Genomic DNA, 27,724 nt, shown 5'->3' with positions numbered 1-27,724 from the left:
AATATAACTTCAAGGGTTTGGAACTACATGACCTTTGAGGTGCCTTCCAATCCAGACCATTCTGTGATTCTGTGAAGTTCACAATATAAAATTATGGAAGGTCAAAAGGACTGTACATCGCCGAACTTAAAAAGAAAAAATAAATATGCTACTCATGTAAATGCATACCATTTTTTCAAACTAAGTTTTGAATGCTATTCAGCCCTAAGAAGAGATAAAGCCTGTTTCATCAATATTTACTTTGTGATGATACAGATATTTGAGCATGTGATCAAGGTCCATCAGTTACAAATAAAAAAGGACAAGATTCCAAGGAATCAGTGTCATACAGAAAACTTTACTTAGCGTACTAAGCTCACCTCATTGTGACTAACCTATCTTCCCTTCTCACATCATACAGACAAAACTCACCAGCAAGTTTTCTAACTATTTCTACACACACTGACACTATCCAATTTTCTTCTTCAGCTGCACTCCTACCCTTCATTTCCATTCATTAATAGCACCAATAGCTTGACAATGACTTTTCTATCTGCGTATTTTCTGGACTATTAATTTGGAAGCATATTCTTTTACTTTAGCTACAGGCTGCTGTAGATACAACAGCTAAAAAAAAAGATGCACATAGAAGGGGAATACAAGTCAGAGATAAAAAGCTAAGAAAACGCTTGCTTTCTTAATTGATCCAAGCCATTTGATGGGAAAATGAAGATTCCATCACTATGCAACATAATGAAATTAAAAATCAGTAAAACAGTGGAATTACGTACAAGTACCTTCTTTAAAGTATGGATCAAAAGACACATGAAGGAAGAAGACAGAAGTAAGGTAATGGCTGTAGGTAGAGGCATACTGTATTATGACCAAAAAGTTGTTTTCAGAATAAGCTGTGATAATTTTAGAATATTTTAAATAAATAAATGTAAGTAATTCTTGATCCTTAAGGCCACCAACGAATTCTGTACCTGAAACAGAAGCAATCAATTTCCAACCTCACTTCTTTAATGAGAGAAAACGAACATTTGTATTACCTGTTTTCCAAAGAGATTGAAACCATTAATTGCTTCTAAAGCTGCTTTTGCCAGCCCCACAGAACTGAGAAAACAAAAAGACAACAAAAAAACAGAGGCATCATAATACAAGCACAGACAAAAAAATCCAAAGCATTTGACAACTTCCAGAGCTATGATCTTTTCTTGATTTGAATTTCATACTTAACCTTTATGTTAATGATGATGCAGCAAACTTGGGGTGGCCTGGTAGTGGGTTGTTTTAGGGTGTTTTCTTTGTGTTTTGGTTGCGGGGGGGAGGTCTGTTTGTTTGCTTTAAACAGTTTTCAGCATTTGTCCTCAAATGTCAGAGGCTACCTGGAAAAATCACTTCAGCTCACCACCACCTTGCTACTAGTCATCTGGCATTATATATTTCAAGGTCTTGTTAATAGTGTATTAACAGAAAAATTATTTCAGCACGATTTTTCAACCTAACTCTCTAGCATTAAAGTTTAAAGGACTGATTTCTGACTAACTTTCAATATAATAGAAGATCAATCTGGATTCAGAAAAGGAGGACTTTCTGATGTCAACCATACAGCGAAACATCTTCTGTTTGACTTACTTCATGACTAGTATGCACCGCAAAGAAAACAAGACCCTTCAAGTTAGCAAGTTCATGCTCAAAGACATTAAGTACTAAAACCGCTAATAATAATTTTAAAATCAAAATATATACTAAAATTTATTAGATTATGAAAACTACATAGTACATATAAAAATATACACAATAAGACCTTTATGAGGCCTTTTTATTAGAAAAGGTAGTATCGTACCTTCAAGTTAGCAAGTTCATGCTCAAAGACATTAAGTACTAAAATCGCTAATAATAATTTTAAAATCAAAATATATACTAAAATTTATTAGATTATGAAAACTACATAGTACATATAAAAATATACACAATAAGACCTTTATGAGGCCTTTTTATTAGAAAAGGTAGTATCGTACTTTCCTTGCATTAAAAAAAACCCTAGCCCTCCTCAATGCACACATACACTTTGGTTGATTTTGGTTTTGGGGGTCTTGTTTTTGTTTTTAAAGAAAAACTCAAGATAAGCTAATAGATACCTACATGCATTTGACAGGTTTATAAGAAATATGAAGTATGAAAGCAAAATTTTGAAATATCATTTTAAAAGATACCCAATTATAGTTAGGCCAACTTCTCTTGTGTCCATTCAACTGCAATAAGGAGCAAAACCATTAACATACTCACATAAGAGACTCAATTTCTGCACATCAATTCAAAAATCATGGATGTTACAGTCACAGGGCATCAAAAAGTAAAATACTGAATGAGCCAGTAGTTTAAAAATGTAATATACAACACTACCAGATTTCTAACAGTTCTTACATTGAACGCAAGCGTTCCAAGTAGGGAAAGGATTTTGCACTGCTTACTAACTGGTGACATAAAAGTATAGGAAGTAGAAATATCACAAAAGTCTAATAAATTAAACGAACACCTTTTAACCTTTCTTAGGTGACCTGGTAAAAAAGACTCAGAGCATCCAGTAAAAAAATCCAAACAAACTAACATAAAAAGCCCACTATAGCCTAGTGTAATTCTCCCAATTTTAGTCATAAAACTAAAAATTTAAAATATGCCTTTGTCTCCACTTCACTATAGTGCCTCTGATAAGGCATCTTTATCTGTCTCTGCTTTGTTTTTACATAAACAAATGCAGTGATTTATTGACTTCACTGACACCTAAATGTCTGTCCCAGTTTTGAAGCTTCTCCTTCAGAATCAACTTTCATCTTTCTCCCTAACTGCCCATTTCTTGAGATAGCAGCTCTGCTTTCTAAGTAGTGTGCAATTAATTTGAAATATTTTTAGTCAAAAATGACAATGAGATAATAGAAAAGGAAGACAGCATAGTAACAGAAAAGTATAATGTCTACCTTGTTATCTGTAAAACTCAACAAATCCAAAGACATATATCAAAAGGGAAAAAAAAGAAAAAAAAAGAATTAATCAGGCTGACATGACAAAAGATTCAGAGTTAAGGGCACAGATCAACACTGCAGGAAGAAAGCCTTTCACCTTAGCAAGGTAAAAATGAATGGAAAGAACTGAAAGGTTCATCTTTCCATAAAGCCTTTTCCTATACAGGAGAGAAAGTTGTTCATGCTGTCCTCAGGTAACAACCATTCAGACGCAGCTACCTTGTTTTTTCCAACTGGGCACAATACCCAAATTTGGAAAAAAAAATAAAACAAACCAAACCTAAACACACACACACACACAAAGAACTCTCAAACATCTGCACTGCTATGTATACATGCTTGAAAAGTCTGAATTTTAAAGACCTGGAAAGAGTCTGGGAAAAAAGGAATATATCATTTAATAGCTTATTTATTAACATAGTAATTCCATGAAATATGCTTAAAAAAACCCTCCCTGGAGGAAGACGAGAGAAAAAAAAGCATTTAAAAGTTTATATTCTTTCTCTAAGACTGATTATCCACTTGGCCAACCGCACTTTCCTTTTATTGCCATCTCTGGAATAAAAATTATGCTGTACTGCCAAATAATGAATGTGGCAGGGGGAAAAGTTTGTCAGAGGATCCGTGTGACCAGATAGCAAGAGAACAATGTTGACAAGGAGACAGTCGTGATTATAAAATTTAAGCATTCTTAAGAGTCTGAGGGCTACAATCCACTCATAGGGAAATAACAAAATTAACAACAGTTACAAAAATGTACATTCTGGAAAGACAGCCCTAGATATTTTGTTTATAAAGATAAATAATGAAGTAACACCATGCTAGAAAAAATATTCAGAAAATACTCTCTAATCCCCAACTTCTGTGTAAGAGGAGTTGTGACAGCACGGACAAACAACTTCACTATTTGTCATAAAAAAATAAAGCAACCAAATTGTCAGGAAACTGCAAACAGGAACTGTGCTTTTACCTTTATTCTTCTTTACTCCATGCAGCACCTAGGTATCAGAGCAAACTTTTTACCTTACTGGAAATAAACTGATCTGAACTATTTTTTACCAATGTAAAATATCAATACTCAAATGTTTACTAGCCAATCCACAATTGATGGTATCCAATTATAATTTACACAGAAATTATTGAAGATAAAGGAAAAAAAAGTAAAATCAGTGCAGTTACAGCATTTGTTTACTTTAAATACTGTTTAAATACATGGCTTGGTTTTAATATTACAAGTACTGTAGACACCGATTTCAGACTCTAGAATTCTTTTTTAGCTATTACCACAGGTTTATAAGCCTCCATCTTTCTTTCTGAAACCTTGCCAGAAATAGTACTCATGGGATTTAATTCTAAGTGATTCAATAAAAGAAAGATGATTAGGTTTACTAAGTTCTGCTCTGAGCAGCTGCCATCAAGCAGTGGTGAAATCCCTGAGTTTGGCACCTTCTGCTGATGAAACATTTTGGTACTGGAGAATGTGATGAAGGAATACACTGAACTAAAAAGTGTTGTGAATATAATTATTTATCTGGCTTTGGGTCAAATACTTCAACAAAAATGTAACTGTACTAACAATTGCCCTCTTTTAATTATCACCTAGCAACCGATCAAACAAATTGGTGTGATGAATCAGTAAAGAACTTCACATAAAGTATTAATATCAAACTGCATACACAGAAAATGAAAATGGGAGAAATCCCACACACTGAAATATGTACCTCATGTTAAAATCTCATATGCTTCTTTTTCCTTTGAAACAACACTTCTAATACCAACAATGATATTTACAGAGTAGGAAAAAAGTTACTGAATGTCATGGTTTAAGCCCAGCCAGCAACCCAGAACCACGCAGCCGCTTGCTCACTCCCCCGTCTTCCTCCCACCCACTCCCGGAGGGATGGGGAGGAGAATCCCCTCCTGGGCAGAACATGAGGCTCAGAAAGTCCTTGGTCAGAGTAAACATTACTTAGCAACAACTAAAACCATTGGTGTTACCAGCGTTGTTCCCAGGCTGAAAGTCAAAACCACAGCACTGCACCAGCTACCAAGAAGAAGCTACTGCTGAGCCCAGGACACTGAAGAACTAGAGAAGTCACTCATTAGCAACAACCGCTGGTATTCAGATCATGTAAAACTACTCACTCTATCTACAAAATAGAAGGATACTGCTTGAAAAAAACACCGAAGACAAATACAGATTCCACCCTTGAAATAATTTCTATTTTTCGTAGTCATTATTCACAGAATCATAGAACAGTTAGGGTTGGAAAGGACCTTGAGATCATCTACTTCCAACCCCCTGTCACAGCTATGGACACCTCACACTAGACCATGTCACTGAAGGGTCTGTTCAACCTGGCCTTGAACATTGCCAGGGATGGAGCATTTACCACTTCCCTTGGCAACTTGTGCCAGTGCCTCACCACCCTCACAGTAAGGAAATTCCTCCTTATATCTAACCTGAACTTCCCCTGTTTAAGTTTAAGCCTATTACCCTTTGTCCTGTCACTAGAGTCCCTGATGAAGAGTCCTTCCCCAGATTGAACATCCTCAACTTTCTCAACCTGTCTTCATAAGGGAGGTGTTCCAGCCCCTCATCATCCTCGTGGCCTCCTCTGGACTTGCTCCAAGAGCTCCATGCCTTTCTTATGTTGAGGACACAAGGACTGCATACAGTACTCCAAGTGGGGTCTCACGAGAGCAGAGTCAAGAGCCAGAATCACCTCCTGCTGGTAACACTTCATTTGACGCAGCCCAGCACATGGCTGGTTTCTGGGCTACAAGAACACACTGAAGGCGGCTCATGTTCAGTTTCTCATCAACCAACACCCCCAAGTCCTTCTCCAGAGGGCTGCTCTGAATCTCTTCTTTGCCCAACCTGTAGCTGTGCCTGGGATTGTTCCAACCCAGCTGTAGGACCTTGCACTTGGCTTCCCTGAACCTCATGAGGATGGCACTGGCCCACCTCTCAAGTGTGTCAAGGTCCTTCTGGATAGCATTCTTTCCCTCCAGCTTATCAACCAAACCACACAAATTAGTGCCATCAGCAAACTTGCTTAGGCTGCACTCTATTCCACTATCGAGGCCACTGACAAAGATGATGAACAAGACCAGTCCCAACACCAATCACTGAGGGACACCACTTGTTACTGGCCTCCCCCTGGACACTGAGCCACTGACCACAACCCTTTGCGTGCAGCCATCCAGCCAGTTCTTTATACACTGAGGGGTCTATCCATCAAATATACGTCTCTCCAATTTTGAAACAAGGATGCAATGCAGGGCAGTGTTGAACACTTTGCACAAGTACAGGCAGATGATGTCAACTGCTCTGCTCCTATCCATCAGTTCTGTAGCCCCATCATAGAAGGCCACCAAACTGGCCAGACAGGATTTCCCCTTTGTGAAGCCATGCTGGGGGTCACCAAGCACCTTGTTGTTTCTCATGCGCCAGTCACTCCAATGTAGAGATATTCCAGTCACTCCAAACAATGAGCCGGCTTCATTTGGAGCCTTGACTCAGATGCCTCTATACATAAACACCCGTAGCATGGGGAACAAGCAAGAGGAATTAGAGATATGTGCATGTCTATGGGGATATAATAACTACCACAGAAACATGGTGGGATGGGCTCCTATGACTTGGAATGGAAGGTTACAGGCCCTTTAGAAAAGACAGGCCCGGCAGACGGAGAGGGGGTGTTGCTATCCAACATCTGTTGGAGCAACAGTACAGCCCAGCACAAGCAATCCAAGAGGTTCCTCGACTGTGTGGAAGACAACTTCCCTCTGCAAACAACAGGGGAGCCGACAAGGAGAGGTGCCATGCTTGACCTTGTGCTCACCAACAGGGGAGGGCTCCTTGGAAATGTGACACTCCAGGGCAGACTAGTATGCAGCAATCACGAGATGGTCGAATTCGAGATCCTCAGGACAGTGAGAACAGCATGCAGCAAGTTCACTGCCATGGACTTCAGGAGAGCAGAATTCTTCCTCTTCAGGAACCTGCTTAGTAAGTTTCCACGGGATATAGCCCTAGAGGGCAGGGGTGCCCAACAGTGTTGGTTAATATTCATGGATCACCTGCTACAAGCTTAGGAGTGTTTTGTCCCGACTAGAAGGAAGCGCAGCAGGAGGGCCAGGAGACCTCCTTGGATGGATAAGGAGCTGCTGAGGAAACTTCAAGGGAAAAAAAAGGTTTATAAAAGGTGGAAGCAAGGACAGGAGGCCTGGGAAGAATACAGTGATGCTGTCCGGGAAGCTAGGGACCAGGTTAGGAAAGCTAAGGCCCAGTTAGAATTAAACTTGGCTAGGGTTGTGAAAGGTAACAGGAAGGGATTCTATAGGTACGTAGTGAATAAAAGACAGACTAGGAACAACGGGTCGCTCTCGGGAAGCCATCAGGAGAACTGGCTCCCCTGGATTTGGAGAAGGCTGAGATTCTTAATGACTTTTTTGCCTCAGTCCTCACTGGCAATTGCTCGGACCACACGAACCAAGTCTTTGAAGGGAGATGCAGACGACTGTGAGAATGAAGACCTTAGGCCCACTGCAGGAAAAGATCTGATTCAAGATCATCTTAAGAACCTGAACATGCACAAGTCCATGGGACCTGATGAAATCCATCCGCAGCTCCTAAAGGAGCTGGCAAATGAAGCTGCTAGGCGACTGTCCATCATATTTGAAAAATCATGGCACTCCGGTGAAGTTCCCGGGGACTGGCAAAAGCAAAATATAAGCGCCATTTTCAAGGAGGGGAAAATGAATGACCAGGGAACTACAGACCAGTCAGTCTGATCTCTGTGCTAACTATGAGTTTGGACAGAGCCTTGGGCAACATGGTTTAGTGTCAGGTGTCCCTGCCCATGGCAGGGAGGCTGGAACTAGATGATCCTAAGATCCTTTCCAACCCTAACTATTGTAAGAAATACATGTGTACTATTTGCAAGCCAAGTGATATTATGATGACCAATACTACTTAAAAAACCCTAAAATATGCAATCTATAGCCATTTTATGAATAATGAAAACTCAGAAGTCAAAGTGTGAAGAAAACAACAGTAATAAGTTGTCAGATTACATATTTGATCCGTCAAGATAGAATATGTGGGAGCAATTCTACTGAACTGGACCACTCTAATGTTAAAATGTTAAGAACATTCCTAAATGCCTCACAGGACGGGAGACAGAACACCCAATTACTTGTAGCATCTAAAGAACCTGGAATAGAAATTGTGGAAAAGGCTATCCTCCAGTGTTCAGCATATTTCTCCCAGCACGGTGGAGATGAGAAAATTTAGACTCGTAATTCAACACTTAAACCAAGATATTTCTAAATATTTTTGTGTATACAATCTACTGCACATGCCTCAAGACTCTGAACTGTTCTGAATACAATTTTCACAATAATACGCATGCAGCTGCACATAATTACTGGGATTGGAATATTCAAATAGGAAAGCATCTATGTAGTTATTTCAGCATGCATAGGATGATGAAATTATGCTTCACAGGTTCCCAAAATACACTTCTTAGTCTTTAGAGAACTTTAATTTATCTCAAGCAGTATTTTAATGAGTAACTATTTTTAACTCACCCCACGAATTCTTTTTGTTCAAGTCACATTTACTTGCTTTGACTGAAAGAACTACATTTGCTCACATACCTTGAATGCAGCTCTGGACTGCCATTGTTGTATTTACTTCCTCTTTCCCAAACACCAAAATCTGGCACACGATAGGCTCTTTCCACACAAAAGACAAGATTCTGAATGAAGGAAACCTATGGAAAAGAAAGGAAGCAAGCGAAAGTGACTAAAGGAAACTGAAAATATAATTTCTTCTATTCAGGGGTTTTATTCGGTTTTGGCCTTTTTTTTTTTCCTCCGAAAAGACAAAGTTGTTTTTCCTCCACCATCATAACGTGCCTTCCAGTTTTCCCCCTGAAGAATGATGTTCCTCATTTCAGATATTCCTTTAAAACCAAGTTTTAATCACTAAATACTAAGAGCTGTTCAAATCAGCTGCTGAGATTTATGCAAGAGTTCCTACAAAGCCTGGGATAAAAATTATTTCATATTCGACACACATATTTGAACAGCTCCAAGAAGATGGTATTTTGATCTATTGAAAAAGATCTGTCCTAAAAAAAAAAAAACAGATGGCAAAAAAAACCTGAATCCTACAAGAGTAGGACACAGAAATCTTGGTGCTATTTTGTAATTCATTCTAAGAGAAATGATCTGCCAAACTTTTATTATATTAGCTCAAGATAAGACATACTTATTAAAGATAAGACATACAAATTAAAACATACTCCTTTATAAATAAAACTCTGAATCAATTTATAATTAAAATATCTTGGATCAACATGTTTCAACTGAATACTAAAACATTAGAGAATATTTTAAAGAATTTAAGGTGTATTTAACTACAGCTAGGGACTTAAGCAGATATTTTTTATTCATTTACACTGTTGAAAGAGACATTTGGAGTTGCTTCATTGTAGAAAAGTTAAATTGATGATTAATTTTTACACAGAACTTACAGGAAATTTAACCACAAACACAACACTTACACTGGTTCATCCACACTTCTGTGGGAAAAGAGAATGTAATGGCTATAAACACAGTCATATTGCTCTCGTGAGACCCCACTTGGAGTACTATGTGCAGTTCTGGTACCCTCAACATAAGAAGAACAGGGAGCTGTTGGAGATCATCCAGAAGACCATAAGGATGATAAGGGGGCACAGAGCACCTCCCATACGAAGACAGGCTAAAAAGTTGGAGCTGTTCAGCCTAAAGAAAATCTGCATGGAGACCTCACAGCAGCCTTCCAATATTTAAAGGGGGGCTACCAGGATGCTGGAGAAGGACTTCATCAGGGACTGTAGTGATAGGACAAGGGGTAATGGGCTTAAACTTAATAGGGGGAAGTTCAGGTTATATATTAGGAAGAAGTTCTTTACTGTGAGGGTGGTGAGGCACTGGCACAGGCTGCCCAAAGATGTCGTAAATGCTCCATTGCTGGCCATGTTCAAGGCCAGGCTGGACAGGGCCTTGGGTGACATGGTCTAGTGTAAGGCACCCCTGCCCATGGCAGAGGGGTGGAACTGGATGATCTTAAGGTCCTTTTCAACCCAAACCATTTTATGATTCTATGATCTACAGAGGACAAACCACTTTAGTACAGTCAAGTGATACTTAATTTTTTTAATGAGCTATGAGATAACAATCAAATTTTTACTAGAAGTTATTTGTTTTAATCTTAATTTACCTGTACACCTACCTGTTTTGTCCTTTTTGCTCAATTTTTCTGTAAATCTTAAAAAATTACTATTTCAGACACACTGTATGCTAATAGCAATCCATCAGTGGTACATGTAATTCTGTTCTTACTTTTGTCTGTATTTATTACATGTCTCTGTTAAAATTTCACTGTGCGGTGCTCATGTACAATATTCTGTACACTAAATCTTTTCACAGCTAGCATTTTCAAGGAAAAAGCCCCACTCTTTAAGATGAGATTAAATTCAATTTCCAACTGCAAACTCATGCAACTAGTTGCTAACACACTCACAGCTGCCATGCCTGACATCAAAGAACCTGGTATACAATGAGTGCATCATTTGGAACCAAGAGTTCTGTGTGCAAACATATCCATGCAGACAGCCTGCCAAATATCAACCACTTGCCAGTACGTTCCACTTCACTAGTCCTGGTTCAAAACCCTCTCTACAAATGGAAAGACACTAAACACATCCAACCTGACACTTGGGTAGCAGGTTGGCACAGCCATGGGGCTGCCAATGCCACTATCTTGCATATTATCTAGACACACGGGAAAACTTGGAAATACCACAATTATGTGGTGCTAATGAGATCTGAGAATATATGCAACTGTTGAAGCTATACAGAGACTATCAGAATATACAGGTCTGGGGTAAAATAATCTTAGTGTAAACCTTCATAGTCCACAGATTTCTAGGCCGAAGTTGCAATGAAAGCTACATCCTGACATTGAAGTAGAGAATATCCACTGACTGGAGGGTCATGCACATGTACTTTTTCTGCAGATTCTGTTATGACATGCAAACATCTGAAGGATAATATAAATTAAAAGTCAAGCTAAGTAAAAACATCGTCATATACATTTGCCTCCTCACAGGCATAAACGTAATTCAAAGAAAATAATACAGACCTATCATATAATCTAACTAAGCGAGAAAGGAGACAAGTTAGACCACTTAGTTTTCTCCTTATCTGTTGTGGTTTAAGACCAGCCAGTAACTCAGAACCATGTGGCTGCTAGCTCACTCCTTCCCTTCTTCACCTCTGCTTCTGGAGAGATGGGGAGAATTGGAAGAACGTAAATCTCACGGGTTGAGATAACAACAGTCCAGTAACTAAGGTACCATACAAAACCACTACCACCACCAATAATAATGGTAAGGGAAATAACAAGGGGAGAGAACATGAAACTAAAAGGGGAAAAGGAGAAGGAAACAATAAACAGAAGTGATGCACAATACAATTGCTCATCACCTGCCAATCAATACCCAGCCCGACCCCAGCAGTGATGTGGGCCTCTCAGGTAACTCCCCCAGTTTATATAGTTGGCATGATGTGCTGTGGTATGGAATACCCCTTTGGCTGCTTTGGGTCAGGTGTCCTGTCTCTGTTTCCTTTCAGCTTCTTGTGCCCCTCCTCACTGGCTGAGCGTGAGACTGAAAATTTCTTTATCAGGGTAAACATTACTTAGCAACAACTCGAAACATCAGTGCGTTAACAGCACTGTTCTCAGACTGAAGTCAAAAACACAGCACTGCATGAGCTACTAAGAAGGAGGAAAGCAACTGTTACAGCTAAACCCAGGACATTATCTAAAGAAAAAACATTAATGAAAATGTATATGTTAGAAAATATAATGCAAATACACTACTACTGGAAAAATCTCAGTTCTTAAATACGTTAGTACTTTAAGTGCATTTAAGCTTCTTAAGGCAATACAGCAGTGATGACTAAACAGACCAGAGTAAACTCAAACAACTTCAGATTAAGAAAACAGTGGGGACAGAGGAAGAGGGAAAGTGGCAGCAGAAGTAGAAGGGGAAGCAGAAGGGGAAGGGAAACAGACAACAAAACTTCTGCACTTTCTGTTCCTGCCTCAAAGCAATACCTCATTTTAGAGCAGGACCGCAGATTGTCCTGACATGACTTGTCCTTAAGTCAAGGCTATTACCATCTTATTTACAGGACAATTAACAATCTTACAAACATCTCTTACCAAGATATAAAATTGTATTATTTTAAATTAAAGATACAAGAAAACTTAACACACCCAAAGATTCATATGTATTTGAAGAAATTGCTTCAGCCTTCCAGAAAATTAATCCTATTATTCGTTATACTGAAATTCCACTGGACAGAATGCACTGACTGACAGGCTGAAATAAGAAGAAACATGAAAAAAACAGAAGTAGAACTTAACCATCCTAACAGATCTTTTAAATCTTCACCTTGTACCTTGCAGGCATAGCAGGGAACTATAAAAGTTTCCAATGTCATTTTGCATTCACTCTTCCCATATCTAACACTTAATTAGTTATTAATTTATTTCACTATCCATTCGCTCCTTTCATCTGCTCTGAATTCCATTAAAAAGGGGAGAGTATCTGCAGTGTATCTCCAGGACAATTATTTTACAGTTAAAATCAAGAAAGAAAAACAACTTAATAGAGCATGCATTTTAGCATCAGAAATTTATTCATACCTCATCTGTGTTGTAGATGACCTGTAGCCCCGAAGAGATCATCTCAACCAAATAGAGAAGAAACAATGACACAGCATTTATCTGAAGTAATTAAAGACAGAAAAGAAACTATAATTGGCTTTATGCTTATTGGAGTCACATAAGCAAGGTAAATGTGGTACGACTTACAAACAGAAATGGTCCCACTATAACACAGTTTTGGTTCTTCAAAAATATTATCCCAGTCTACCAGTATCATAGATGTAATGATGTGGGAACAATCAACAGGAAGAAATCCCTCAAACAGGCACTGTCTTATAAAACTGCTGCTGCAGTATAGTTTTTTAAATTATTTGAAATTATGATATTAAAATGTTTGCGCTTAGGCATGCTGCTTTGACTCACAGGCAATCACTTCAGTCACAAGCTGTTTCACAATTTATTAGCAAGTAGAGCACCAAGAAGGCAAGTAGCATATTGAATAGTACACAGCATATTTGGTCCAACCCTAACCATTCCATGATTCTGTGATTCCTAAAAAGCAAGTAACTTATTCATAACTGGAATTCAATTGACAGAAGTATAATTACAACATTCAAATACGGTTATATTTGTGAAAACTGTTTTCTTTTGTAGACAGCATTAATTAACAGTAATCACTTTTAGCAGCTGTACAGATGAGGACCATAATATTGATTTATTAATCAAAGAAAACTGCTTTTGTCACACAGAATTCTAGTATAACTGAGAATTTTTCCAGTAGGAAAAGTAAGTTTATAACAAGTTGCATCAATGAGCTGTAAAACCACAATCTCAGCATATGAAATCCAGAGAAAACATCTAGAACAAAAAATTGAATTCTCATCTGAAACACAGCAGATTAAGAACAAAATCAAACTTCTAAAAATTCCAAAAGATTTAAAGACCACTGACTCCAATTTCTTCATACAATTTGAAAAGCACCAAGTACAGCAATAACAGCAGGCCAAATGTGTAATGTATTTCATTCTTCCCAACTGCCCTCAGTTACTCTGTTTGCTGTTGTCTCCACCGAGCTGAAATGGCTCTATTTTTTGAGATTTGCTGATGACAGAAGGGAATGTGCATCCATGTTTATGGGAAGGGTTGAGCTGCCACAAAACACAAGAGACTTTGAACTATTACTCAGTACTCCCCAGGTCTCAACATTATTGTCTCCTCCTTCAGACAGAAAATGTGTATTTTCCGGAAGCTTCACATAAAAGTTCAAAATGTTAACTTAGGATAACCCCACAAATTGTTTTTGTCAGTACATTTACTGTACAAACTATTTAAGCGATGTCACTATAAAATCAAATAATTATCAATCTACTGTCACTTCTGAATAATTTCACTAGCAATTTCTGAACTAAAAGGAGTATGCGGAGTTATGGAATGCAAAATAACAAGGTCACAAATGCAAAAAAGGGTCTGAAGGTAAAGAGAAGGAGAAAAAAGGAGCAAACCAACACTCCGGAAATTGAAAGCCAGTAAGACAATCAATTATGCAGTGAATCTGACTAGGAAACACTACACAAAACAGTGAACAACAATTTGTAACCAGACAAAGCTGTTAACCGTATATTAATGAATATGAATAATATGAATATGAATAAAAATTGCTCAGACTTACAGAAAAAAAATAAAACACATAAAAAAATGTTAATAAAAAGTTATAATATTCAATGGAAGATTACACTAAATCTTTTGCTTTACTTTTTTAACATTTTTGTGCCAGGATTCTTTATTGACAGTCATCTGTTGGTCTTCAAAAATAGCACCTTCATAACCAACATCTACCTTCACAAATCCTGCAGCTGTTTCAGTACCTTCTGACTGAAACATAACACTGAGTTGTATTTCAAAGTCTTTTTCACCGAAAGATGCAGAAGGATTTTCAGTTTTATCAAGTACAAGACATTTAACACAAATCTAAACAGACAGCTGCACTGTGAAAGAATGGAGTCAACAGTAACATTGTTTAAAATCATCCAAACTTTCACTTACACTCACATGCATATTTTACCTGAAGGTGGCCGTACTCCTCATGGGAGAAGACCTCGTCTCCAGTGTGTGCACTGAAAACAGAATGAAGACATCCAGATGGTTTGGGGTCTTGCTTAAATTGCTGAACCTAAAGGCGAATTTAAAGGCAAAACATAAATCAGAGTCAATAATTTCAGTACATCTGGCAACCACAAATTCATTATGTAACTAAAGTATCTGAAAATTTATTGCTATGACCACTAAATAAAATTTATAAAAAACAGTTACTGAAACTTACCAGAGTATATACTTCAAGTGTACATAAAGAATATAAATATTCAACACATCTATCTAATCTGTAATAGATAGGCACAGATGCTTAGACACTTTCTTCTGGACAAACACCACCTCATTTTGCTGGTGCTGAAATCTCAGTAGAAAGCATATCACTCCTACTTTGAATCCACAGGTCTGAAATGCACACATAGAATTTTGACCCATGACCTCTCAGCTGGCTCACCATCTTTCCCTAGCAGAGGACCATGAATTCCAACTACTTTCTCACATACGGGGCACCTCCCCCTCTCACCTTCCTGCCCTGTCCTTATCCACCCAGAGTGTTCCAGTCACCTGAGCTACCCTACCACACAGCTGTGATCCTATGACAGCCCTGGAGCTGCGCACACAGCTCTAATTCGTCCTTTTAATTCCCCATGCTGCATGCACTAGTGTAAGGCATTGCTGAGTGGCACCCAAATATGCTGATTTCCCAGGAAGGGTACAAGAGCTTTCTATTCCATAATGCTGTCCCACAGGTACCTCCTTATTTTCACACCTGCTCTTGGGACAATTCCATCTGAGTTAATGTTGTGTGCCTTCTGTTCACATCACCTTAAACTCTTTGCTTGCCTACCCCATCACCACTTGATTGTTGAGCAGTCTCTCTCCCCCTCACCATTCCTAATTTAAAGCTCTTACCAGAGTGCAAAAATTATGTTAGCAACAAGAATTTTAGTAATTTTTGTTAATTACAATCAAGAAAACCTAATAATTCTTGTTGTACAACTTGACAATGTGATAAAGGTTTTAGAACAAAAAAATATTATTGTTACTGATACTAATAATTTTTAAGCCTTCTAGGTTATAGATGTACAAAGTGTTCAGAAATCACCACAGGCAGATCACGTAACAAATGAAAAGCTGTAAGAGCCAAGAATCTGGTATAAAAGAGAACATGGCAAAATACTGGAAAACATGGGAGCACAGTTTGTGACATTCAGATATTCAGTGAAATGTTTACAGGTACTAGATGGCAAAGCTGATAGCTTAGAAAGAAAACAAAAATATTATAGATAGGAAGAATAGTAACCCAAATTAAAATGACTTTTTATTCATGGACACTATTATTGAACCTCAGAATGAGCCTCTATGATTCAGAATTTCTTACAATAGAGATGGAATGCAGTAAGCCAAGTATTAATGCAGGAAGTTAACAATAAAGGAGTGAAACAAGAACCACAGTGGTTTTAAAGTAGTTTTGATTCCCTTTTTTTGTCACGAATTACAATGTCTGTGACATCAGGAAACCATATGAGTAAACAATTTGCACCCTCAGAGAGCTGCCACTAGGGCACAAAAAGGAAATCAAATTCACACACAAAAAAAAAAAAAAAAAGAACAAAGGTAACAAAGAAGCGCCTTCTCTGTATTTCCTCAACTTATGGTATGCGCTCCAACAGTTACTGAATTTTCTAGCCATCATTGTAAGTACTTGGTCCACATTTAACAAAACTTTCAATACTGATCATATCTTCATGACATGTTCTTCTCTACCAACAAATCATACATGGCATATAAGTACATGCCCCAGAAGCAAGCAAGTGAATAACATCTTGTGGAGTTCTCATGTCCAGTCCATGAACATATCTGACATATTTTAGGTCATAACTCATTTATTTGCAAGCAATACAATATAATATCTGCAATTTTTGTCACAAGCAGCATCATCTATTCAAGTCATGCTTTGGCTATATAGAATAAATATTATTAAAAAATATCTTCCTTCTACATGAGGCCAGCACATAGAGTCTCTCAGAATAAAGTCCTGTTTGACTTAGGTCTGTTAGGTACTTAGGTACTAGAGACTGATTATTACTACACTGTAGGAAGACCTCATAAGCTCAACGAATACTGGAAAGCTGCTGCCAAAGTAACTAAGCAACGTAATCAAAATCATCACATAGGTATGGATAACAACCGCAAGTACAATAACCAAGTAAACAGTATCCCGCTTTAGCCAGAAGAAATTCCACATCTTTCCATTTAAGCATGAAAATGACGTTAAAACCCCCCAATTACTTTAGGTTTAAACAGGATAGATAACTGCGAAAGGAACCGAAAGAAGTCTCAAATATAACCCTGCAGTTTACCTCGCAAAACGCTTGTCTCTTCTCTGTCCTGCAACCTGACAATAACAACGCAGCTGTTCTTAGCTGGGCAACACAGTAATACTGCATTTCCCCTTTGAAGTTCATCTATATTTAGAAATCAGTTTTCTCAGTTCAATTAATTCCTTAGAATTAAGTAAGAGCTTGTGTCCACACTATAGTGTTTTACCTTATCGGCCTGACGCATGTAGCAGTAAAGAATTCCTCTCATACACTTAATAGCAGAATGCTCCAGTTCATGAGTCCTTCCCTTGTCATCATCAATACGCCTGGGCAAGAGAGATAACTTGTAAAACAAATTGGAAATGCACTGAGGGTGAGAAGACACATTAGTGCTTTGGAATATTAAGTACATAGCTAACACTGTTCCACAGTGGGGCCCATACTCATATCAACATATTTACAGCCCTACCCATCTTTCCTTAATAAAATTAAAAATTAGTTTATGTTGCAACTTATACAAATATTCACATTTCAGAATTTAAAAATAAAAATAGGCCTGATATTTTAACATTGCAAGCCACTATTCTGTGTTCCTTGAGAGATCCAAAACACCAAGGCAACTTCTCTTTAACTCTACAAAATCTCTGCCATTCATAATCAAGCAGTCACTTTCCTGAGGATGCTGATAAACTAAAGCTGTACCTATAAGAGTCTCAAAAGTTCACTACTCTGAATGTCCAGAAATGTTTCAAGATGCCTTAACATTTTTATACCATAAATCACTCAGTATATGACTAAACATATATTTAAAAAAATGCCAAATCCAATTTTTTTTTAACCGTGTTGTGTGTATTGTAACCTTCACCATTGCATTCATGTGTTCTGTCTTTTCAAGCTCTCAATTTTTGATTGAGCCTTCCAGGGGGAAAACACATCTGTTAAGTTCTAACAGCATGTCTCTGATACAAATATGCAGACCAGCATAATATCCACTCTGCTACTTCTCAGTCCACTTTATAGCTGTTACTAATTTGATGACAGGTAAGTGGATGATAACTATACTGCAAGCAAAGCATATCCTTTTTCACTACACTTAACATTTTAGTAGTTTATGCTGTGGTTCTACTACCTACATGGAAAATAAGGAAGGCAGTGGTAACTTCAAAAACATATACATCCAGAAATCCTGCTATTTAAATAATAATCTTAAATTCAAGAAATGTACTTACTTTCAGTTTGAAAGGAGTGAAAAAACAACCTCATAAGTAATAAAACCAGAAAATGCAAAATTAATAGGTTAAGATTTTTTTTAAGCAGGAGGATTTATTCTTACTTTTATCAGACCAATGAAGTACACGTGAAAGCTCATGGTACAGTATTTTTCCTCTATTCACAACAGCAGCACTGGCATGAATCAAGCACAGTAATCTGCATGTAGTAAATAATGCAACCTTCCATGAGTCTTTTATCTTTGCTTGTTTAGCCATTCACTTAATTTCAACCATCAACCTTTGCCAAACAAAGTTCACTGCACAGCATCTGAAGTTCAGGGCCTTGTTCTGAGCATAACTGGGAGTAACAAACTATTTGTCTCGCTACTTTGCTCACCCTTCAACCTGCAACAAATTTCATGTATCACCTTTTACGACAGTACACAACGAAAACGAAAGGCTGAATAACTTGGGTAACATCATACCATGGTCTCTTCTATGAGCTGCTGAAAATTCAAAACAATCACCCGTCTCTTTTATTTTTCCTTCTATTTTTTTTAATCTGTTTTGTTTTCAAATGCTTTTATTTCAACAACAATAACGAGGTATTACAAGAAAGATGCAAAAATTTCAACAAAACAAAATAAAGCTGCAATTATACATTCCAACTATAAATTTCCTTTTATTTTTTTGCTAGTTTATCAAAACTTTGAAACCTATTAGATTTCAGGCACAGCATCTCCAGAAGTAAACAGAGAACTCTGCATCTTCTATTTCAAAATGCATAATTTCATCACATTTCCTAGAAGACAACTTTAACAACTTTCTTCAGAGTGGTGTCAGATACAGAATCTAAAGCAATAAATGGAGACAAAAAAGAAACTCAAAACTTTTTATCTGCTAAGCAGATCATCTTTATTTCAACACTAGCTCCTCATATTGTTTCTGGCCCTACTTCTATGAAACATACTAGAATTTTGCCCAAAAATACGATCACTACCTCAGTACAAGAGGTTGATTGCTAAAAAGAGGAAATTATCCAGTTATCTGCACACCATCATCTTTTCTCAAAACTGCATTTGAGTTATCACCTCTGTTTTCCTGGGTGGCTGGAGTGCCAAGGTTGGAATCAAGGAATACTAAATCTCAGAAAGCAATTTCCATAGTTATTTGACCTGAAGGAGAGGGCATTATTAACAAATTATCTCCCATAGCTCTTAAGGTCATACTACACCACACAAATTCCTAACCTACTTCTCTAAGGAGTCAACTATGGAAATGGAAGAAACAGAAAATAAGAGGAGCTAACAACTGAGACTGCCCACCCTCTGTACCTAGAGAGGAAGACAGCCACTATTATTTCCCAAATACACTTTTCTCAGCATTCAAGGATTCAGTCTGCTACAAGTACCCAGATTGTTACTGCCTGGGACAAATCTGCTTCTGCTTCATACTGTTCTACTGCATTTAAAATAAGTAGTAATCCTTGAGCACAGTTTCCCTCAATAACCTTTATTTTTAATAGCATGCATTAATTCCTCTGTTTCAGAACAGTGGTACCAATTAAATTATATGAAAACATGTTTACTTACCAAAAGTAGAGTGGCATTTTTTAACTAGTAGCTACATAAACATTTTTATCGATATTTGGAAACATTAACGCTACGAGTTTCCAAAACTTTCTTGTTGAAGCTTCATCTTCAAAAACATTCCTAGGGAACTGAGTAACAGAAAGAATGTGAGAGATGTGAATTTAGAAGTTATTCACCTGTAAGCAAGGGCTAATGCCCAGGCACATGCAGCACAGTAAAGACTGTCGTGTACTTTTGCCTTTTGGTTATCCCCATGCGTCTTTGTAGGAAACAGGCCTGTGGTTGGGCTTTGATGAAGCAGCAACGTTGACTTAACTGGAAAAAGTGGGGGGGGGGGGGAAATATTAACACGTTTCTTTCAGTTCCTACATAGATTTCAGGAATAAATCAAGATGTAAACAACCTGTTAGAGCATGCACAACATAAAACAGACAACAGAGAAAGGTAAGGAGAAAGACATATACAAATTTTTGTTATGTTGGTTTTCAATCAAATTAGACCTTTTTATAAAAATAAACACCCAAAGCCCCCCAGTATTCAAAACTACTTATATGCCTCTGTTCTCATACAATCCACTCCATACAGAATCTCTACAATGCAATCCAGTAACTTCCCTTTTATGAAAAATAATAATAAAAATTTAACAGTTAAACACCGAAGAATCCTACATTTATAAAAAGTACATCTTTAAAAGTACATCTTGCAACGCAACCCCCAATCCCCCCAATCAAAATATAACATCACTTCTTTAACGTGTTATGTTTTTGGCTTAAAATGATCTCATAATGAAAAGAAAACTACCAAAATTGTCTTAAAATAAGTTAGCTAATAAACAAAACTGGCACTGAAATTAATAACAGAAATTAACCTCTCACAAATCACCTGTCCAACTGTTACAAGTACTACAAGAAAACTTTTATCCATTTAAAGTTTCCTCAGCTGTAGCTGGCTAATGCCACAATAGTAAGTTACCACTTTATCCAGAATAATTCTAAATTCCGTCTTACACCTGGACTGGATTTCCAAGTATTTTTCATTTTCAACAAGTGTAATTCAACCCTCCAGTTTTTGCATCTTCCAAATTCACACCAGAAATTTAGGAAACTATCCTCAAGTAGGAATAATGACACCTAACATGTAAATATCAATTCTAATTCACAATTGGGTTAGTTCAAGCATCAGAAACTGTCAGCAAATTACCTTTACCCCTCCCCATCCAAGATTATCAGGTGCAATAGAAGTTATTCTAGTATTCAACAAATGCAGATGATAATTTCGAACACAGGTGTCATGGGGAGAATTGAAAGAATGTAAATCCCATGGGTTGAGATAAGAACAGTCCACTGAAGTACCATACAAAACCAATACTACTACCACCATAACATAAGTGATAAGGGAAATAATAGGGAAAAAAATACAAAACTAAAAAGGAAAGAAAAAAAACCCAAACCAATAAACACAAGTTATGCACAACATAATTCCTCAGCACCTGCCAAGCGATACCCAGCCCAACTAAAGCAGTAATGTGGCCCTTCTGCATGACTCCCCCTGTTTTATATAGTGGGCATGATGTGCCGTGGTATGGATTACCCCTTTGGCTACTTTGGGTCAGGTGTCCTGTCTCTGCTTCCTCTCAGCTTCCTTTGCCCCTCCTCACTGGCAGAGCATGAGAGACTGAAAAGTCCTTGATTGCAGTAAGCATTACTTAGCAACAACTAAAATCATCAGTGCATTATCAGCACTGTTCTCAGAGTAAAGCTGAAAACACAGCACTACACCAGCTATGAAGGATAAAAATAACTGTTACAGCTGAACCCAGGACAACAGGTCTGATTTTCCAAGCTATGTACAATATACCCAAATACATGCATTATATTATCACAGGAATGTTATGAGAAATTATAAACGACAGAATGCTTCACCTCTCAGAAAATAAAAATCCTTCTTAAATGCCGCAGATACCATTTTAAGAGAAAGCTAATTACTGTCATAACCATAACTGTAAATATTGTAGTCAGTTACACTAGAAATCTTTCATGGTAGGAACAATTTCTAACTTACCAATTCTATAATAATGATCCAACTTATCCCACAAACTTCCCCCCTCTGGTTTTGGAAGGTTAATACTTTTAAGTGGCTCATAAATTGAACCTAAAAAAGAGAAGAGAAAACAAAATCAAGACCAGAATTAGTTTAATAATTGTGCTATTGCTAACAATTACTGCAAGATGATTTTTTGATGTTTGTTATATAAAATCACAACTCATCAAATTCCAATTCAAACAAAAGTAGTTGCAATATTTCTAATCTCAGAGAATAATTTTTATACATGTTTATTCTATAGTACCTGTCCAAAACAACAAGACCTCTATCTGGATCTCTAATGCCTTGTAGATACTTAGCTACATAAATGTAATAGTTTAATTAGCACATGCTACATAAATGTAACAGTTTAATTATTGAAGACAGCCTATTAAGCGTTAAGGATTTCCTAGGAACATTTTCTTACAAGTATGCTACAGCATTCCTAAGGATTTGTAGAAAAACAGAAGGAAAAGGGCCAAAAGTAGCCCAAATTTAACTATGACTTCCCTACCTGCCTTCTAAAATGGTGAAGCGTGCAACACCATTAACATCTGACCCATCCTAACCTCATTTTTACCCACCCTATCAACAACCTTAGCTAATTTCATGACTTGAATCAAAAAAGGGGTTATCTTTTTCTCATGTACTACCAAAGCTTAAATAACCTATTCAACACATAAAGCTCCCAAATTATCTATATTCCAGAGAAATACAATGCTATCAAATCTACATATTTCCTTCTAAATATCCCACAAATTGACTGCTTTCCTATTTGCACCTGAAAAGCCTGTTTTCCTGATAGCTGAATTGAGCTACCCATTCAGTTTCTTAAAAATTACTGGGGTAAAGCACTTCTAATTTAAGAGTAACATATTGCTCTGCTTCCACAAATCACTTCAGCTTCATTTGGTTTTCTGGATGGTAAGATCTCCCAGAGCCATCTGCTAACAGGAAGAATGAGAATTTCCCTTTTCTGGACTGCATGATGCCCTTCTGACAAGCTCAGAAATCAACTGCTAGGGAAGCCCAACCAACAAAGCAGTCTGGCAGGATGTAGCACAACAGCATGCTGCTATTCAAGCTGCCTCTTTTGCACTCACAGCACATATCCAACCAACCAACAGACAGGAGACTGGCCATACACAAGGTCTCATCTAAATGAAATGAAAGCATGTGTAGTGGTGATACAAACTTTATTTATCAAGTCCTGTGGTGGAGAGACTGGAAAATGCTCCTTGCCTCTCAAGAACTCAAACCTCACCCTCCAAATTAGTATCACTTTTGCTTTGCAATCACAGTAGTTAGAAAAAAGACAAACAAAAAATACCAACAAAAATCCACCCTTCCTTGAGCAGACTCCTGTGGATCTGTTGTGCCTGGATTCTTCGGTGACATTTACCAACACATCTGAGTTTACCCACAGCTTCTAGTTTCCTCACTGGGAGAGGCTAAGTTACAAATAACATGTGCATATAGGGAAAAGGCCAGAGAAGGAAGCATAAAGTGCACAATTTATTTGAGTTGCCTATAGAAACAAAGCTAAAAGAAATGAAGTTGGTCTGTAGTGGAAAAGAAAAACAGTGTATCACAGCTTTTGTATCTTCTCTTTAAAAATCAACAGAATGAAAAGCATGAGAATGCCAAAGCACCATGTACAAATTATATTCTTTTAGACGCTTGAAACTTTACTAGACGAAATAAAACAGCCAGAGTAGACTGTTATTGAAACATAAAGGTGAAAAGAATTCAAACTTCAAGAAAACTAACCCCCCTCCAAAAAATATGATGCCTTGAAAGTATCTGTTACATTACTCCTACTACAGATAGGAAATCTTGGTTAAAGGAACATTCAAAATCAAAATTTTATTAATTTTATTAACTTTATTAATTCCTCATTAGCATCTATATAGTTTCCTTTTTGCTTGGGTGTCTAGAATGCTCTGCTGGAAAAGTTCTGGGTAAATTATATTTCATTGTATTACAATTTAATCAAACTCAAGAAACAGACAGGACAAACATGAAGCTAGCTGCTCTTTCCATGTGTTCTTGTAGTGAGACAATAACTCAGCAGAAGCTATTTTTAGGATAGCTAAAAAAAGACCATCTGTGCTCTTTTCCAATATTTAGTTAAAAGCTCATTTAAACAAGATAAAAACCTGCCTCAGAAAGCCATTTTCAATTAGATATTTAAAATTGGTTTTCAAACTAGACAAAAAAAAAAAGCAGCAAGACCTCAACACCTAAACATGAAAGAATGAAACATGCAAATAGTACCCTCAAGGCCTCAGTTTGTACCTGAAAAGCACTCCTGAGAAACAGAACTAGGATATCAATTTTAAATACAATTTTTCATAAATATCTGACTTCACTGTAATCATACAGCGAGAGTTTTATTGTAGATAAATAAGTAGATATGCTAGGAAACAATACAAAAAATATTTTGTTGATTTATTATTTTTTCAACTGTTTATCAATGTAACAACCCTACACAAAATTTAAATAGGATGCATGGTCCTCCCACAAAAAAGGAAGTATGCCCATTACTTCCCTACAGAAGTGTACTCCTGCAAGTCTGTAAAAAAAAAATACAAAAAAAAAAAACAAACAAAACACCAAACCAAACTCAACCAACAACAACAACAACAAAATCACTAAGAAAATATACAGATAGGAAATCAAAAGTGTTGCTTCTTGCATTAATATACTTAATGTCTTATATGAGAACACTCAAAATCTTTACCACAAGTCCAATTAAATCCTCGATTGTCTCCAAATACTGCACTGACTAAATACACCTAGTATAGTGGGAAGTTCTCTTGAGGTAAGCTATTAGCAGTGTAAATACTTATGCATATACAACCTCTGGAGCTGAGAATATTATGTTACCTTGATGTTACAGTACTTTCCCATTCACTTCACTTTTATTCCAGTTACCCTTGAGATTAGCTATGAACCGCCTAGATGTTTAGATTTAAAAGCTATAGCAAACATTTTGAAACACTTCTCCCATATTCATATATATGGAAGCTTTGAACACCCACACATTCTTCAAGATGGCATCAACTGCAGATATTAAAAACATGTTATCAGAATGGAGTACTGGACCTAGTCTATGGATAAGATTTGGGTACTTCAACTATTGATTATTCAAATTTTTCAAAGCACAGAATTTATAAAAAAATACCAACCAACCAAACACACACCTCCCCGAATTTTGCTTACAAATGGAAACAACATGACAAGAATTTTATTTCTAGAATGAAAGAAAATGGTTATTTGCACAATTAAATCAGCACAGACCCTCAAAAACCCTAACAAAAAAAACAAACAAGCAAAAAAAGGAGCCAACTACCAGATTTCTTTCTAGATTTTGTAAGAATAAAAACTGACCACAGACCTTTAATCTGACACTAGCTCTGGATGCAAGCCAACAGAGGAGACATGAACAAGTTCTGGACTTTAGATAACAACTAATTTCATTACCCAGGAAGTCATTGGGACTAAAGAGGATTATATTTCTTCATATAGCAAAGTTTAAGAAATGATATCACATGAATAAATCAAATCTTACCAACATCACATTTCCTTTCCCTCTAGACTTCTCCTCAATCTCTCCTGCGCTCAGACTTAATACAGTACTGGAGAGATATAATACAATTTATTCTAATAGTTTTCTGCCATCAAATACCTCTGCTTTTAAGTCCAAACCCATGAACAAGGTGATATCAGAAAATAATCGTCAGAAGCATTTCCACTAGAAGGAAAATTCACTTCTCACATATGTAAATATGTGAACTCTGAGTCCATGAACTGAATGTGCATCAACTGTGCTGTTGCTGATGGGGATTTTTAATCACTACATAGAGGAGGAAACTACAATCTCACAGCTGACTCTGCTTTGAGCAAAGAGCCTAGAGTAGATCACTTCCAAACTAAACTGTTTTACAATTCAGTGAAAATACGGCAAAGAAATTCCAGGAGAGAGGCTGAGGGAAGAAGAGAAAGGTATTAAGGTATTCCTCTACCTGAATAAACAGTAGGAGTAAACACAAGGTCAAAGTATACCTAGGTTGAGTGATAATAAAAACACAGGTAAAATGAGTAAAACCTTGTAGTAGTTTCATTTAAATAGTATTAAAATACAAAAGTTTTAAACTATCACTTATCAAGAAAAGTAATGTGTTAGACTGTGTATACAATTCAATTAGACTTTCATGGAAAAAGAAAAAATATGTATCAATTTATTTTGTCCTTTCTCTACTAGTCATATGAAGTGATTTCTCTCTACAGTACATTACACTTAACAGAAATTACTGATTTCAGGATTTACCATAACTAACAACACACCGAAGTTACTGAACACCAGAAATAAAACACTGACCATGATGTCAGTGCAGAGAAGCTTCTCATAATCAAAGTACACCAAAATGTTAAAGTCTGCGAAGCAAGGCCTGTAAATGCTACAAGCAAGACAGGAAACCATATAGGATATTCAAGGCAGTCACTGCCACTTCTGAGAACTCAAAACAATAACTCTTAAAACTACTTAAAATGATAATTTTGCGTAATAACATCAAGTACCAATAAAATAATTAGGAAAGAGTAATTTTTTTTTGTTATAATGTCAGTACTTCACATATACTTTATCATTAAGAGAGGCAAAACAGAAATGCCACAGGCAGGGCAAGGTAGCTGAAGTGACTCGGTTCTAGCAAGAGACAGCTGAAACCCCCTTACCTGGCTACTCTCACTAGCACCTGTATTGCTCCTGTGTTTCAACACAGACTAAACAAGAGTCTGTTCCAGTCAAACTCTTTTCAATATATATAGAGCTAAATCAGTAACAGCCTTGACAACATCACATATTCTAGCTTGTGCCATACTTAAAGAGAAGCTGCACCAGGAGGCTTTGTTTTGTTTCCACCTGGTTTCCAAAAATCAGGCTTTGGAACAGTATCTGACTTATTGAAGATTTTACTTCTTTCCACCAAACCAGTCACATAGGAGATTTTTAGGAGTTAATTCTAACACCATTCTTGGTGCACCTTTCAAATGACAATCATCTTAAGAAGAGAAACTTCAGTTCAGAAACTGTTCCACTGAGACAGTTACAAGAGCAAAAACCATAAACAAAATGAGATCTGAGCTGTAGGTTTCAAACCTCAGTAGATTCCAGTTTTCAGAAATTTCCAATGAAAGAGCTCAAATTTTTAGGTTCTACTGTACAGTTCTAAAAACTAGCACAAAACACTGCATGAAACACAAAACAGAATTATTTTTTGTTGAGTTAAAAAGCCACAAACAAAACCAAAACATACAACTGCACACTTACCAAATTTTGAAAAAGCATGCGCAGAGAAGGTTCTGTCATCATCCAAATTGGCCATTTCAAATTGGTGCAGCTAATGACAAACGTCTCAGGCTATGCTACAGCGATTTTCAAAAGTGTTTAGTACATGTTAATGGCAATCAGCATTAAGTTAAAGCAATGTTAGTCGAGTTATTAATACGACAGAGTGAAAACAAAAGAGAAAGTATTTCTCTCTCTACCTTAAAAATTTGGGTTTTTTCTGCTTTTACTTCCATAAAACTTGCCAGCCTAAAACAACGAAGTCAGTCTGCACAAAGTCCATTTTATGGACATGAGACAGTAGCTTTGTTATTAAACAGGAAATTTGTGCTG

At 37.0% G+C, this 27,724-nt stretch overlaps 1 protein-coding gene across 5 annotated transcripts in view; it reads right to left on the bottom strand.

The window, feature by feature from the left end:
• The window catches only part of PHKB (phosphorylase kinase regulatory subunit beta), an 80,049-nt gene that overhangs the window by 50,319 nt on the left and 2,006 nt on the right, over positions 1-27,724 (bottom strand). For 2 of the 5 annotated variants that reach the window (XM_062626032.1, XM_062626031.1), the window contains exons 2-8: positions 22,018-22,107; positions 20,133-20,271; positions 17,380-17,479; positions 14,804-14,911; positions 12,781-12,861; positions 8,673-8,788; positions 1,032-1,095 (exon numbers count right to left, since the gene is read on the bottom strand). In XM_062626032.1, the coding sequence (XP_062482016.1) occupies positions 1,032-1,095; positions 8,673-8,788; positions 12,781-12,861; positions 14,804-14,911; positions 17,380-17,479; positions 20,133-20,271; positions 22,018-22,107 (698 nt within the window). Of the gene's footprint in view, positions 1-1,031; positions 1,096-8,672; positions 8,789-12,780; positions 12,862-14,803; positions 14,912-17,379; positions 17,480-18,146; positions 18,204-19,956; positions 20,085-20,132; positions 20,272-22,017; positions 22,108-27,373; positions 27,469-27,724 lie in introns of those variants that run through there. The other 3 variants (XM_062626033.1, XM_062626034.1, XM_062626035.1) reach the window with 3 other exon arrangements.

Source organism: Pezoporus occidentalis, unplaced genomic scaffold (genome assembly GCF_034315485.1).
Source record: "Pezoporus occidentalis ecotype Australia unplaced genomic scaffold, CSIRO_AGI_Poc_V1 ctg287, whole genome shotgun sequence".
Classification (NCBI taxonomy): domain Eukaryota; kingdom Metazoa; phylum Chordata; class Aves; order Psittaciformes; family Psittacidae; genus Pezoporus; species Pezoporus occidentalis.
This window is presented reverse-complemented; position numbering and strand designations above follow the sequence as displayed.